Raw genomic sequence first — 14,361 nt, 5'->3', positions numbered from 1 at the left:
AAATTGTGAAGGTCTTCAACCAGCTCTTTTAATGGGGGCGGGTGGAGTGGTTGACACTTTAATTACTTACGTGGCCAGATCATTTCCACGATTCTTCCATCTGGGGGAGTAAGGTGGAGATAAAAGGATGTTTAATGATTGAGACATCCAGAAGAAGGGTATTGTGCTGTAGAGGTGGGTGGACAGTTACACAACTGTTTTCTAAGGAGTTGTTTTTCAAAACAAATTCTCAGATTAGTTCTCTGTACGGCGGAAATGGCTTTGTAATTCATTGACTGATACAATTAACATCACCTGGCTGCCGAAACCTTTCAAGAATTTAAAAGTGGGTGTATTTCAAAATGCGTGGTAGTCCTTTAACCTTCCAGTTCTGTATTATATAATCTTATTTTCAAAGTACTTTAGCGTGTTGGGCTGAGAAAAGCCGCCGTCAACAGGTAAGACCTTTGCACTTCTCGGAGTGTCACTGATCTGGGATAATGTTCTTTCTGCAGCTTCGAGCAGTGGGACAAGGCTACACAGAGGCTACGTAGAAGAAGCCACGTTAGAAGACAAGCCACCCCAGACCAGTCACATTGTGTTTGTTGTGCATGGCATTGGGCAGAAAATGGACCAAGGAAGGATCATCAAAAACACAGCCATGTGAGTGCTTTGTGACCTTTGAAGTGGCCTGAACATAAGTGACGGCAGAGCCTTTGGTTTAAGCCGAATCTTCCCTTGTTTCCTTCTCCTCCTCACTCTTTCCTGGGGTAATTGGGTTGTATGGACTTAGGGAGAGCAGCTGTGAGCCAGAAGAGCAAGGAGAACAAAGGTTTAGTCTGGTTTTCTGGCCAGTACTCGTGACTTTTAGGGAACTGGCCTCAAGTTGCACCAGGAGAGGTTCACATTGGATGTCAGGAAGAATTTCTTCATGGAAAGCGTTGTCAGACGTTGGAATGGGCTGCCCAGGGAGGTGTTGGAGTCCACATCCCTGGCAGTGTTCAGGAGAAGACTGGACATGGCACTCAGTGCTCTGGGCTGGGTGATGTGGTGGGCACAGGTTGGACTCAATGGTCTTGGGGATGTTTTCCCACCTAAACAACTTGTCAGTGACTCTGCTGGGCAGGGAGAGGTTTTCATTTGGTCAGACTCAAAGGGAATGTTATTTCTAGGTCATACCTGGGTGAGTTAAGTAGATATCAATTAGGAAGTTAAGTAACTGAGCAGAAAAATTTTGATTAAGTAGTATAGGAAAGTTAATCTCTGAGCGGAATATCTTCTTGTTCCAGCTGGTTGTCAGAACAGTGAGCAAGCAGAGTGCATGCTGGTAAGAGAGGGGAAACAGGGATCTACCAGGAATGTTGTCATTCCTAACAGGACAAAAGTCCTTCACACAAGTGTTCACAACCAGGTTGGACGGGGCTTGGAGCAACCTGGGCTGGTGGATGGTGTCCTTACCCATAGCAGGGGGTTGGAACAGGGTGTTCTTTAACCCAAACCATTCTGTGATTCTCTGAGCCTGAAAAGATGTTTGAATATTAGAGGAAATTGTAAATTGTGATGACAGCATTGTGGGGGACATTAAGGAATCCTTGCAGTAGCTGAGAGAGGAGGCTAAAAAAGTGTGAATTACAGATCTGTGCTGCACAGATGGTTCAGTTGTGTGCCCCAAATAGTTCCACGTTCCATCAAAAGCTGACAGAAACACTGACAGACCCAGTGGCTCCTGTGGAAGTGTCTGTAGAGCTGGGACTGTTTTGTGGTAAGAGCTTTGTGAAGCTCCCTTTGAATCCAGGATGGGAATGTAGGTCAGTGCTCACGTGCTCTGTGGGGTGTTGCCGTCGTGTCAGCAGTGCTCCTGCAGCTCGTTCGGCCACTCCAGTGTCCTCTGGTGCGGCAGAGTAAACTTTCTGATGTCATCTCAAAGCAACAACCTGCTGCTCCCCACTCCCCTTGTTCTGCCACTTCGCTGCTCTGTTAGTCATGTTGTTGAAGAGCAAGCCGTCCAAACCAGAGAGAAAACACTCCACAGCCCCTGATTAAAACTTAGTCACCAAAATAAAAGTTCCATTTCTGTAGGATGGAATTACACTGGGAGTGAAAATAGCCGAAATACAAGTTGCTGCTTTAACAGCGACGAGAAATAAAACTTCCACCTCGGAATCGTTAAGTTTTTTCTGCTTTATCTTTCTCCTTGCCCCATTTTCCGTAGATACAGGGGTTATTTGGGTGGATTAACTTCAGCTCAGGCTGCAGCGCAGAGATGTTCATTCCATAAGTCCTGCTTTAATTGGCAGCCCAGTATATGAAATACTTTCTCAAAAAGGGAAACAAGATTTTATGCGCTTCAGTAAATCTCTCTCATACCCTCAAGAAATATCAGACAGCATTGCATAGCCTTGTAAAATGCTAATTATTGGCATAAATTCTGCATTCTCTAAAAAGTCTGCAAATTAGAGCATCGTTTTAGATTGAAACCTCTCTTTTTTTTCCTTTTTTTTTTTTTAATAGCTTAAAACTTATCAGTGAGGAACATCCCATATGTTCTGGGAAGAAATTTTAGAGGAAACGTCTGCCAAGCTCTCACAAGCCATACTAACACTTTCTGTTAGCACCTTCATCCCTGATATATGTGTGCTGTTTGGTTCTGTTGGTTTTTGGTTTTTTTTTCCATTAGGGGGACATCAATCAAATGTTGCCTTTTGAAAAATAAAATGAATACAGAGAAACATTTTTTGACCACTCGCACTCGAAAGTGGAAGCTAAGGAGAAGAGATGTCAGTGGGGTTTTTTTGTTTTTGAAAGGCACATTCTTTAGCAGGAAATTTGTAGTTGCAGACTTGTTAAATCTGTAACTCAAGCCACAGGTCTGTCCTTCAGTGTCACTACTCTTTTCTTCCCTTACCAGTGGCTGGGGTACCACCAGCACACGTAGAAGGTACTGTCAGAGCTCAGCACTGTCTTGGGCTTTGAAGGGCTTGATTCTTGCTTGGGATATAAATCATGGAATCCCAGAATGGTTTGGGTTGAAAGGATGCTTAAAGACCATCTGATTCCAACCCTCTGCCTTGGGCAGGGACACCTTACACTGTCCCAGGTTGCTCCAACCTGGCCTTGGACACTTCCAGGGATCCAGGGGCAGCCACAGCTTCTCTGGGCAACCTGTACCAGGGCCTCACCTCTCTCACAGCCAAGAATTCCTTCCCAATATCCCATCTAACCCTGCCCTCTGGCAGTGGGAAGCCATTCCCCTTGTCCTGTCCCTCCATCCCTTGTCCAAAATCCCTCTCCAACTCTTTTGGAGTCCCTTTAAGTACTGGATGGTCCATGTGCTGGTTGGGTGAGACAACCACTATGACACCCTGCATTTTCTGGGTATGATGCTTGGAGTGACTCTGGGATTTCCAAAAGGGAGTACTTGTTCAGGTGTGCCTTTCATTTCTACCATCCACAAAAAAATCTCTTGTCCATTTTACCTTTGGATTGTGCGTTTATTGTCGCTTCTTTTGGGGTTCATTCTGCTCTGGAATAAAACTTCTGTGTTTATTCCAAGCTGCGTGAGCACAGCAGTTCATCCCCAGCACAAGAACGTGGCCTCACACGAACAAGGAGTTGCAAAAGAAATAAAAGGGAAGAAAAGTGCAAAAACACAGTTTATAACCCAGACATGGAACAGTCTGTAACCCAGACCAGTGAGAGACCCCCCTGCCCCCTCAGAGCTCATCTGACAGGTTCTGTCCTCAGGTTACGACCTTGAGAAGAACCTGGTGCAGCTCACATGATGCTTCTGCATCATTAAGCAGATCCTGTTGGTTACAGAGGTGAACACAGAACTCTTGTCCAGGGTAATTTCAAATTGTCTGCACTAATTTCATTAAGGAATGGAGCTCAGTCTCCTCATTATTACGGTCGGATGCTGTGGTTTCAGGGTGTCCTGGAAGCAGGTAAATGGAAAAGATGCCCTTTTATCGACAGTTGGATGAACAGTTCTGTGGTAGATGGGACATAATTTTGTTTCTCCTCTGTGTAGTTAAACACATTTATTATCTAAATGTAGCACAGCAGCTGGTGCAACAAGCTGCTCCTGTCAGCACCAGTATTAACTGGGAACTCGTCTGGGAAGAGACAGTCCCTCCTCCAGGCTAGAACAGTGATTCAGCCACCCCAGCACGAACAGAATAATGTGCTGTGAGCTGCTTTGGTAGCCTAGAGATGGTTATTTATGGAGCAGATTGTATACTCTGTATTTCTGTGCAATATAAACCAAGATATTATAGCATAATGTACTTAATTGGAGGGGGGTTTTATTTGCCATCAGGTGCAGAATTCTGGAATTACCACGTTTATGATGAAGCAGGTGTTAGCTTGAAAATAAATCATTTTGGGATGTCTTTACTATGTGCACTATTATATTAATATCTGGAATATTTTTTTCACTGAAGCCCGATCTCTGATTTTGTTGAACCTGTGCTTTTAGACTGGGAGGAGGAGATGTCATTACACACAGTGAATGTAATTTAGAATCACAGAATGGTTTAGGTTGGAATGAACCGTAAAACTCATCTAATTCCAGCCCCCTGCCGTGGGCAGGGACACCTTCCACCAGCCCAGGTTGCTCCAAGCCCCGTCCAACCTGGCCTTGGACACTTCCAGGGATCCAGGGGCAGTCACAGCTTCTCTGGGCAACCTGTGCCAGGGCCTGCCCACCCTCATGTGGAAGAATTTCTTCCCAATATCCCATTTTTCCCTGCTCTCTGTCAGTTTGAATCCACTTCCCCTTGTCCTGTCACTCCAATCCCTTGGAGTCTCTCTCCATCTTTTCTGTAGGCCCCTTCAGGTACTGGAAGGGCACAATTAGGTCATCCCAAAGTCTTTTCTTCTCCAGGCTGAACAATCCCACAAGCCTTTCCTCACAGCAGAGGTGCTCCATCTCTTTAATCAACTTGGTGACCAATTCTGGGCATTTAGGAAATGTTACTATCCATGTTTCCAACCTCCTTAAAAAAATTGTGTTGTTTTCCCTGATTCAGGTAAAGGTCAGACCTTTTACCTGACTTGGGTAGAGCTCAGACCTTTAGGGTGACTCTGAATTTCATCATCTCCTGTGCTTGAGGGGTGAATGAAGTAACTCTTCTGTATTTTTCCATAATAGCTGTAATGTTGTGCCACTTCTGGGCTGCTCTCACCCTAAAATTGGTCTCTGTCTGCCTCTGTCTGGTTCTGCTGTTTGGATTCAAAAATTCCATTCGTCTGTGGTGCTGTTTGTAGCACCAGAAAAACGCTGCCTGCATAAGCAACACCATCTTGGTGTAATCACCAATTACATTTTTATTGCAAATCCCATTAGAAAACATTTTAATTGTGGATTATCATTATGATAATTACCTCAGAATAGCTATTTTGGTACATTTCCATTGCTATGCAGGTCCTTACAGAGCCTCTCAGAGGCCTTTCGGTGCATTAATACATGCTGCTGGAATCTTAAATGAAGATTTCCTGTGATTTTTTTTTTTTCCTATAATTTTTAGCTTTTCAGATATTTGGTGTTTTTATGTTCCATTTAAACACTTGCTTTGCATTAAATACGTATCACATGCCTGTTTTTCATCCTTCGGTGCTGGTATTAATTCTGAATTAATTATCCCAAAAATTGGCTTACAGGTTTCAACTTGAGCTTGTCTTGCGAGAGAAGTTCAGCCCAAGAGGTAAAAGGTGACAGTCAGGGCATGAAATACTTTTGTAACAGCTTGTTTTGTGTACATTTGTCCTCTAACACAGGGCTGCATGTTGGACACAAGCTGGAACAGCTCCCTCGGGACTTGGGGTGTATCCCCAGCTCTGTTCTCCTTCCCATCCTCACCCCACCCCTTGTTTCTCCCTGGTGCTGCCCTTTGCCTGCCCACACCAGCACAACTGTGTGGTACCATTTTTGTAAGGTGGATCGCTGCAATGGGTCCAAAAAAACGTGGAACTCCACCTGGAGGATGGGAGGGAGTGGGGATGGAAGTGGGAGCAGGCAATGCCTGCTCTGCTTTATGCCAAAGGCAGCGTCTCCCTGCAGGGCAAGCTTTCCTGCCCTTTGGAAAGCAGAGCTGGGAGGGAGGCACTGCAGCACCTGGAGCACCTGGATCACCCAGGCTTGTCTCAGGATTGTGTGATCAACCAACTAAGCAGCTTGAGTTCCTTTGACCATGCAAAATCCTGTTGCTTCCCAAAAGGGTGAAGTGCGAGCCACGCTGGTGCTTCCTTGGTTTGCACCCTCGAATTTCCATCTTTCCTCTGAAGTAAAATGAGTCTGTGTGTGTGTCAGGGCGGTGTTTTTCATGAGCCTGCTCCGAGAGCAGCTGGATCCCCGAAGAACAGTGGCAGAACATGACTTGTGTCTTGCAGTTGCTCCTTGAAATCCTGCTTGAGTTGGCATTTCTGCAGCGCGGCTCAGATTTGGAAAACAGACGCCCTTTCATTTCCTCTGGCTGGAGCAGATCTCGGTTTTTATTACTCATGCCGGCTACTCTCACTTCAGCTCACCAAATTTAGCTCAAGCCAGCCCTGAGTTTCCTCAATAACTCGTGGTATTATTTCCTCAAAGAGGCGATGAGGGCTTCCCCTCCGTTTGAGGGAACTCCAGGATGGTGAAAGCAGTTGGGGAATAATTTAGAACATGGTTTACCAACTGTGTGACCAAAATCCAGGAATGGATCCACGTGTTTTTGCAAGAAGTAGTGAGAGTTTAGGGCTTTTTTTTTTTTTTTTTTGGGAACATCCAATTGCCCTATCTCTTAAAATTAGGGGGACAGGATAAGGGTTAATGACTTTAAACTGACAGAGGGCAGGTTTGGATGAAATATTAGGAAGAAATTCCTCACTGTGATGAGGATGGTGAGGCACTGGAACTGAGGAACAGGTTGCCCAGAGAAGCTGTGGCTGCCCCTGGATCCCTGGAAGTGTCCAAGGCCAGGTTGGACGGGGCTTGGAGCAAACTGGGCCGGTGGAAGGTGTCCCTGCCCATGGCAGGGGGTGGAACAAGATGATTTTTAAGGTCCCTTCCAACCCAACCCATTCTGGGATTCTATGAAATCAGGAGTTCAGAGATTGGCTGGTGTGATGCTTTTTCAATAAAAGGCCATTCCTTTTCTCTTGGCTGTGGATCATCTGACAGAAGAGAGTCAGCAGAGATAACTTGGGAATAAAATTAGTAACTTCTTCAAGCCTTCAGGCATTTTGCTCTGTTTCCAGCTATCAGCATCATTTTATGAAATTTGTGAACTAACAGGGTTTGTAACTCTCCACTTTTTAATGTAGAATTTGGGAATGCCACACGAGTGAAACCAGTAGCATGAGATTAAAAAACGCACGGCAGCAATCCTAAATATGTCTCTGAAATATACTCACTTAAGCAAGGATGAATACTTGTGAAAATAGGGATTTGTTATTTACTATTTTAATCAGAGAAAGGCAGCCAAGCACATTTTATTTATGGTGAATCCTAAAGTATCTATTTTCAGGCCATTACTTCTCGCCTGGAAAATAGCAATATGTAAAAATTCTCTCTAAGGTATGTGTTGCATCTGTGCCTGAGCGATTTTTTTCTTTAAGAAGTCATAAATTATAGTTATTTCCATGTGTTTCAATGTATAGATTTAAGTAATTGTTGTTCTGAGGTTGGTATTCCAACATCCACTTGTATCAGAAAGGAGTGGAATTCTCTGCCTGTTTAGATGAGGATTTATTACTTCAGTTGGTGTTAATTTAGCAAGGGTGTAGAGGGATTTGCCATCTAATAAAATAACACAAAATATTTATTTTTGAAAGCCAGAAGAAGAAAAAAAATTATAAAACCAACTTTATAGCGGAACAGATAAACAAGTGTATAGCAGGTCTGTGTGCTGGGGGTTTGCATGTGAGTGTAGCCACATTGCCTGGAAATTAAACCGCAGTTTTCTTCAGAATTTTATCAAACTGTTGATCAGAACCAGTGGGGGATGTGTGGTACCATCGGCTGTAAATGGGATGTGTTGGCCTGGGAATTGTCCCTGTGAGCAGGAGATGGATGTGAGATTGCTTCTGTAAAATAATGAGAGAGAGGATAACTGCACCTCTGACAGTGTTTGGCTGGGAACATGGGACTGGGTTGGCTCTGAAACTGTAGTGGAAAGCATAAAAATTAAATGTTTTAGTAGCTGCAGAGTTTGTAATCAACCAAACTTGAGTCAGTGGTGTGTGGTGTTCCCCAGCTCTGTAAGGTCAATGTGTCCGATGGGAGGGCCCTGCTCAAAACACCGGGAAATGGAATTGCTGCTTGATTTGATGTCAGGGAGGTGGCAGGAAACAAAAATTGGTTGGGGAAAAAAAAAGCTTTTGTGCACTTCTGCTGGGCTGGATTTTGCAAGGCACAAGGAAAATCCACAGAGAGTTGGGTTTTGGTTTCCTCAAGGACCAAGTGCTTGTCAATGCTTGGCCGTGGTCCTTTGGGCAGAAGAGAAGGCTCTGAGGAGACCTCAGAGCCCCTTCCAGTGCTTAAAGATGCTCCAGGAGAGCTGGAGAGGGATTTTGGACAAGAGCCTGGAGTGGCAGGGCAAGAGGGAATGGCTTTCCACTGCCAGAGGGCAGGGATAGATGGGATATTGAGAAGAAATCCTTGTGTGTGAGGGTGGGGAGGCCCTGGAACAGGGCCCAGAGAAGCTATGACTGCCCCTGGATCCCTGGAAGTGTCCAAGGCCAGGTTGGATGGGGTTTGGAGCAATCTGGGCTAGTGGAAGGTGTCCCTGCCCGTGGCAGGGGGTGGAACAAGATGATTCTTAAGGTTCCTTCCAACCCAACCCATTCTGGGATTCTGTAAGTTTGGGACTGTTCTGCCAAAGGCTGGATCGTGTCCTGACGACTTCCCCCAACATGAGGGGAAACCTCCAGATCTGAGTAAAATTAGGTTGTACATTTCACAGGATTTCGGATGACACAAAGCTGGCACAGCTTTTAGGAGTGGAGACTTGATGCTTTTCCCAAAAACCTTGGCAGAATTGCAAGGCTGCACTGTTTTCTCCAGACTCCTGTATTTCGCTTTACAAAGAAGACTTTTAGTTAAAAAAAAAAAAAAAAAAAAATCCCCCATCTTAGTTTGTCTGTGAGTAACTTTAATTAGACCTGGACCCTTTCAAACAGAAGGAAGTCCTGTACCTGTTGCATTTGAAAATGGAGATGTCTAATAGCTATTCCTTCATAATATTTCCAGCTGTTACTGATGCATAAATAGTTTGGATGGGTTTTTTTCCTGTGCTGTTAGGACCAGGTTATTTACCCTTTCTTTCAGCTGAAGTAATTCTTTCTGTTTAGAATTCTGTGCTTTATTCTTTCAGTATTTCTATGCTTTCACTGCTTTTAAGTCAAGCAGCTTTAACTTGCTGCTTGGCTGATTTCCTGCTAAATTTAACTGGTTCTGAACTCGTGGTGAGAGTTTAATAATTGAAATAATGATGATGATGATGATGATAATAATAATAGTAATAATAATAATAATGGAACAAAGCCCCTGTTGGAATTACTTTGTGTCAGCTGTCCTGGCCATGTTCTTCCCCCCCAGCTTCTTGTGCAGCTTCTCACTGGCAGAGCATGAGACACTGAAAAGTTCTTGACTCAGGGTAATCACAGCCAAAACAACCAAAATATCAGTGTGTTGTCAACAGTGTGCTCATCCTAAATCCAAAACACAGCCCTGCACCAGCCACCAGGAAGAAAATTAACTCTATCCCTCCTTCACGAGGAGAAAGTTGATCTGACTTGGCAATACAGAGGAATTGCTGGCATTTCCAAAGAATAGGTGTGCTTCTCTTTTTGTTTTTGGTTACTCAGGGAACTCCAGGAATGTTAATGTATTCAATGGATTTTGATCTTGATATTATAGACATTTCCTGGGCTGAAGTTGGGCTCTCACATTAAGTGTCCTCAGAGGCCTGTTGTGTGTGGGGGTGGCAGGGAGGGCTCAGGTCAGCTCAGGACTTAAATCAACCCTGATTTAAGCAGATCCTCTTGCTGATTTTTTTTTTTTTTTTTACCTCCTCATGATGGAGAGGACATTCTGCTTTTTTTAAAACCTTTGCCATCTCGTTGGACAAGAATGCAGGAGATTAAGAGTGCAGTAACACCAGGCTTTAAAAATAGAGATGCTGAGCAGTTGCATTTCTTGGCTCTTTGGTCAGGCCATCAGTAACTGCTTTGGAAGAAAGGATGTAAAAGATGCTACTTCCTTTTTCCCCCCCTTTTTTCCCTCCTTCCCCCATTTTTTCCCCTCTTTCCCCCCTTTTTTCCCTCCTTCCCCCCTTTTTTCCTTCCTCCCTCCTCTTTTCACCCCTTTTTCTCCCCTTCCCCCTTTTTGTCTCCCCTTCCCCCTTTTTTTTTCTCCCCTTCCTTCCTTTTTATCCCTTTCCTCCGTTTTGTGCCCTGTTTTCTTTCCTTTCCCCCTTTTTTGCCTTCCCTTTTTTTTTCCCCTTCCCCCTTTTTCCTTTCCTTCATCAGAAAGCGTCAGTTATAGAAAAGGGTTTTTCACTGCCTTCTTCAAAAATATGATGCATTATTGATCTGCTTTTTTAGTAGCATAACAGGCTTTTCCTTAGGAAAAAAATATGATAAAGAAGACAAAATAATAATAAGATGTTTATTTCAAGGCAATAATTTTTATACACCTTCCTGCCTCATCCTCCTGCTTTTCAAGGGGGTTGATTCTCAAAACAGGACAGTGCTGGAGCAGAAATGGCTCAGCACATGGAGCAGCTGAAGCAATTCCAGTCCCAGGTGTTGGGAGTGATTTAGCCTGAACTGTCTCATTTCTCCTGAAGAACAGAGGAGCATTAATATATTCAAGGAAAGTGCCTCATCTCAGGGGTTAAACTTCCTAAACAGCATTTTTACTGGTGGAAGAACTGGTGGGAGTTTAATGCCATTGTGCCTTTGGCTGTAACAATCAGTAAAGGGAGCTGCTTTGAAAATAGGGGAAAAAAAAGATTGAAACTCTGAAATAAAAAAGAACTTGATGCTTGGAACTGGGAGCCAGCTGCTGGAAACCCAGCACTGCTGCCCCTTGGTTTTATTTATTGTTGTGCTCATCCTCAAAAATGCTTATACTCTTGGGAGCCAAAATTTGTGTCAAGGAGATAAAGGCAAATATAACACTTTCAGCTTGGGTGCTGAATGATTTTGGTGGAATGCAGAGATATTTAACATCTTGCTTTTCATTTTGTGCTGAGGGATCCTTCACACAACACAAGTAAAGTCACATTTTTGCAAGAATATAACATACTGTTATTCCCCTTCTCCCTCAAACAGCAGAAGGGGTCAGATATGCTTTGGGGTTTGGGTATTTTAATTTTTTTCTCCCCCCTTGAGAAAGGTGCATCAGTGTTCATGTTCAGACAGGCTGCAGAAATGAAAAGTCTTTCCAAAGCCTCTCCATCTGCCACTGCAAGTTAAAGCACTAGTAAGAGACCCCATTTCTCACCCTCAGAGCTCTCAAGCCTTGCAATTCAGTATGTAAAATTAAAATAAAATTCTGACATCCCAAGCCATGTTTTTAATGGTTTTCTTGGTGTTTAAAGGCACTGAATTGTCTTCCTCATGTACTGGTTAAATGGTTGATTTCAGTGGGTTCTAGATTTCGATTCAGTGGTCAAATTCCTAATTTTCTGTTTTCTGATTCTCTAATTCGTATTTTCCAGTTCTTAATTTTCACATTCTACCCCAAACCTACCCGAACTGAGAGGTACCTTTGAATTGAATTTAGATGTCTTATGCTAAACCCATAGTCTGATAAATTTAAAACCCTTTTGAGCATGCAATGCACAGAATTTTTCATTCCATGAGAGTTTAAGCAGCTCTTTAGGGAATCACCTACATTAGTAGGGTTTGAAAAGTAGCACTGCAGGAAATGTGTGGTTGCTGGATGCATTGGTTTATTGGCTAAAAGCACCAACAGCAATCTTTACAGGAACTTTCTGTTTTTATAGGATGTTCCTTTCTGTTTTTATAGGATGCGAGACACTGCAAGAAAAGTAGAAGAAAAGTATTTTTCCAACCTGGCAACGCACGTAGAATTCCTTCCAGTGGAATGGAGATCCAAACTGACCCTGGATGGAGGTACACTGCCTGGTTCTCTTGCTGCGCCAGCAGCTGCAAAATCCTCCTCAGAATTCTCTCAGGCTTTGTTCTCTGCCTGTGGCTCGCTCGGATTTTCGTTTGGTTTTGTTTGCACGTCCCACCCCTGGAACGTTCCAGGCCGGGTTTGGAGCAACCTGGACTAGTGGGAAGGTGTCCCTGCTCATCCCACCCAAACCAGTCTGTCATTTTACTTTATCATTCTGCTGTATGTAAGTTAAATCTCCTTTTTTTTTGGTTTTCCAGACACTGTGGACTCCATCACTCCGGATAAAGTGCGGGGATTGCGGGACATGCTGAACAGCAGCGCGATGGACATCATGTACTACACGAGTCCTCTGTACCGAGACGAAGTGAGTGCGTAAAGTAAAACCTGAGTGCGTGTAAGTTTTAGTGGAGCGGGGCTTGGAGGCTGAAACCAGCTGGACTTGGGAATGTCAGCAGAGTTTCCTTCGGAGAAACCCCGTGTGAAGGGTGTTGACGCTTTGTAGGTGTGTAATGGTCGTCCACAGTAGTCAAATACAGAGTTTTTTAAAAGTGGTGGGAGTAGAGCCACCCAAAAAAGGTGCAGTGTAATTTATTTAGAGCAGAAACGTCTGGCTAAAATGTTTTGTCCCAACAGCTGAGAAATGGGAAGGTTCCTAACTGTGTTTTCATTAATTTCTGCGTATTTAGAGCAATGGGTGTCCATAGAGCTGAGATTCTTCTTACCCCTCACAAAATCCTTGGACATTTGTCATTTCCTTTTTGTCAGATGGGATGGCAGCACCTGCAAACGTGCCCAAGGCAGTTCTAATGCATTTGTGTACACTTGGCCTTGCAGGGAAAGCAAAATGATTCACAGTTACTCAGTTTATTAGGGGACTGTTGATTTTTTATTTGTCCAGCTTATCCTGGATGCTCCCACTGTTCCTGTAGGAACAGGTGTGCTCTAGTCTGTGCAGCTGTAAAGTGACCCCATGAATCAGAGAGGAAAAGCTTTAAATAAATGATAGTAGCCTTTAATAATGATAACCCTTGAGTAAATGATAAAATATAATAAAAAAATAAATGAAGTAACCTGTAAAATGTGCAGAGTGCATCACCCCAGTAGCATCCCTCATGTATCACACTTAACTTGCAAACCCCTGTGGGGCTGTTTGAGGATTAATTTCTCTGGGAGTTGTAGGGTTTTTGTGTGTTGGATACTTTTATGTATGCAGTAGTTAATCTTTTGGCAGTCTTGGTGCCCTGAGCATGGTTAGACTGGGGCAGGGTGAGATTTCAAAGCTTGCAAGGGGTTTTGATGCTACTTTTCGGTAAAATTAGGTGGGTTTAAGTCCTTTGGACTGTCAACATAACTTGAAAACTGAAAGCTGTGCCTCTCTTCCTGCTCAGTAATGCAGAGTTCATTGATGAGGGTTCTCCCCTGTGTCTCAGGTTTCTCTGTCTGTTGTGTAACTGAGGCCAACGTGAACTATTGTGGCAAGTGACGAAAATTTCCCTGGCAGCTTTAAAACAGATATTTTTAAACTGCATTAGAGGCTTGGCATGTCTGTGGACACCTTGTGGGAAACGGATTAGTGAGTGAAGTTGAGGTGTGCTGGCCAGCAATGCATGAAAAACTTAATTCATTGCTCAGTGCAATTGTAGTTTTACAGGTTTATCACCATCCCTTGGGCATGAGAATTGACAAATAAAATGAGTGCGCTGTGGCTGTGCTTAGATCTGGTATTTTTCATCAAATCAATTGAGTGAATTTTCTTGAAACGTTTGCAACAACATTCTCAAGTTACTCTTCCTTATGCCATTTTATTTCCTCTGACCTGACTTTGCAGAGTTCAACACCACAGTATCAAATGGAGCGTTTCTTCTGGGAAAGGTTGGGGGTTTTCCCGTGTTCAGACTGGAGCTGTTTGGTGGCACTTTGCTCTGAGTGCTCGTTCCTGCTCAGAAATGAGCCTTGCCTTGGAGTGTTCACGTGGTCACACGTTGCTCAGAACTGATGTACCCGCTCAGCGCTTTGTTACACCGACACGATTCTTTGTGTGCCGTGGGCACTTCTGGTGCTTTCCATGCAGAAATCCTGAAGGTGTCTCAAAAGGAGTTTGTTAAACTTCCCTTTGCCTCTGGGAGGTAAATTGAGCAACGTGGTGAGCTCAGCCTAGAGAAAGGTAAAGCCGCTGTTCACCTCCTGACACTCGGCAGGCATCAGATCCCAGAGTGGTTTGGGTTGGAAGGGACCTTAAAGATCATCTCATT

At 43.9% G+C, this 14,361-nt stretch overlaps 1 protein-coding gene across 1 annotated transcript in view; it reads left to right on the top strand.

Moving 5' to 3' along the window:
• The window catches only part of DDHD1 (DDHD domain containing 1), a 63,980-nt gene that overhangs the window by 27,621 nt on the left and 21,998 nt on the right, over window positions 1-14,361 (top strand). The window contains exons 6-8 of the mRNA XM_027905166.1: window positions 495-642; window positions 11,996-12,102; window positions 12,367-12,473. Coding sequence (XP_027760967.1) covers window positions 495-642; window positions 11,996-12,102; window positions 12,367-12,473 — 362 coding nt within the window. The remainder of the gene's footprint in view (window positions 1-494; window positions 643-11,995; window positions 12,103-12,366; window positions 12,474-14,361) is intronic.

This window comes from Empidonax traillii, unplaced genomic scaffold (genome assembly GCF_003031625.1).
Source record: "Empidonax traillii isolate 1590-97213 ecotype Southwest subspecies unplaced genomic scaffold, ASM303162v1 scaffold1128:size488575, whole genome shotgun sequence".
Classification (NCBI taxonomy): domain Eukaryota; kingdom Metazoa; phylum Chordata; class Aves; order Passeriformes; family Tyrannidae; genus Empidonax; species Empidonax traillii.
The sequence above is the reverse complement of the archived record's forward strand: the minus strand, read 5'-3'. Positions and strand labels throughout refer to the sequence as shown.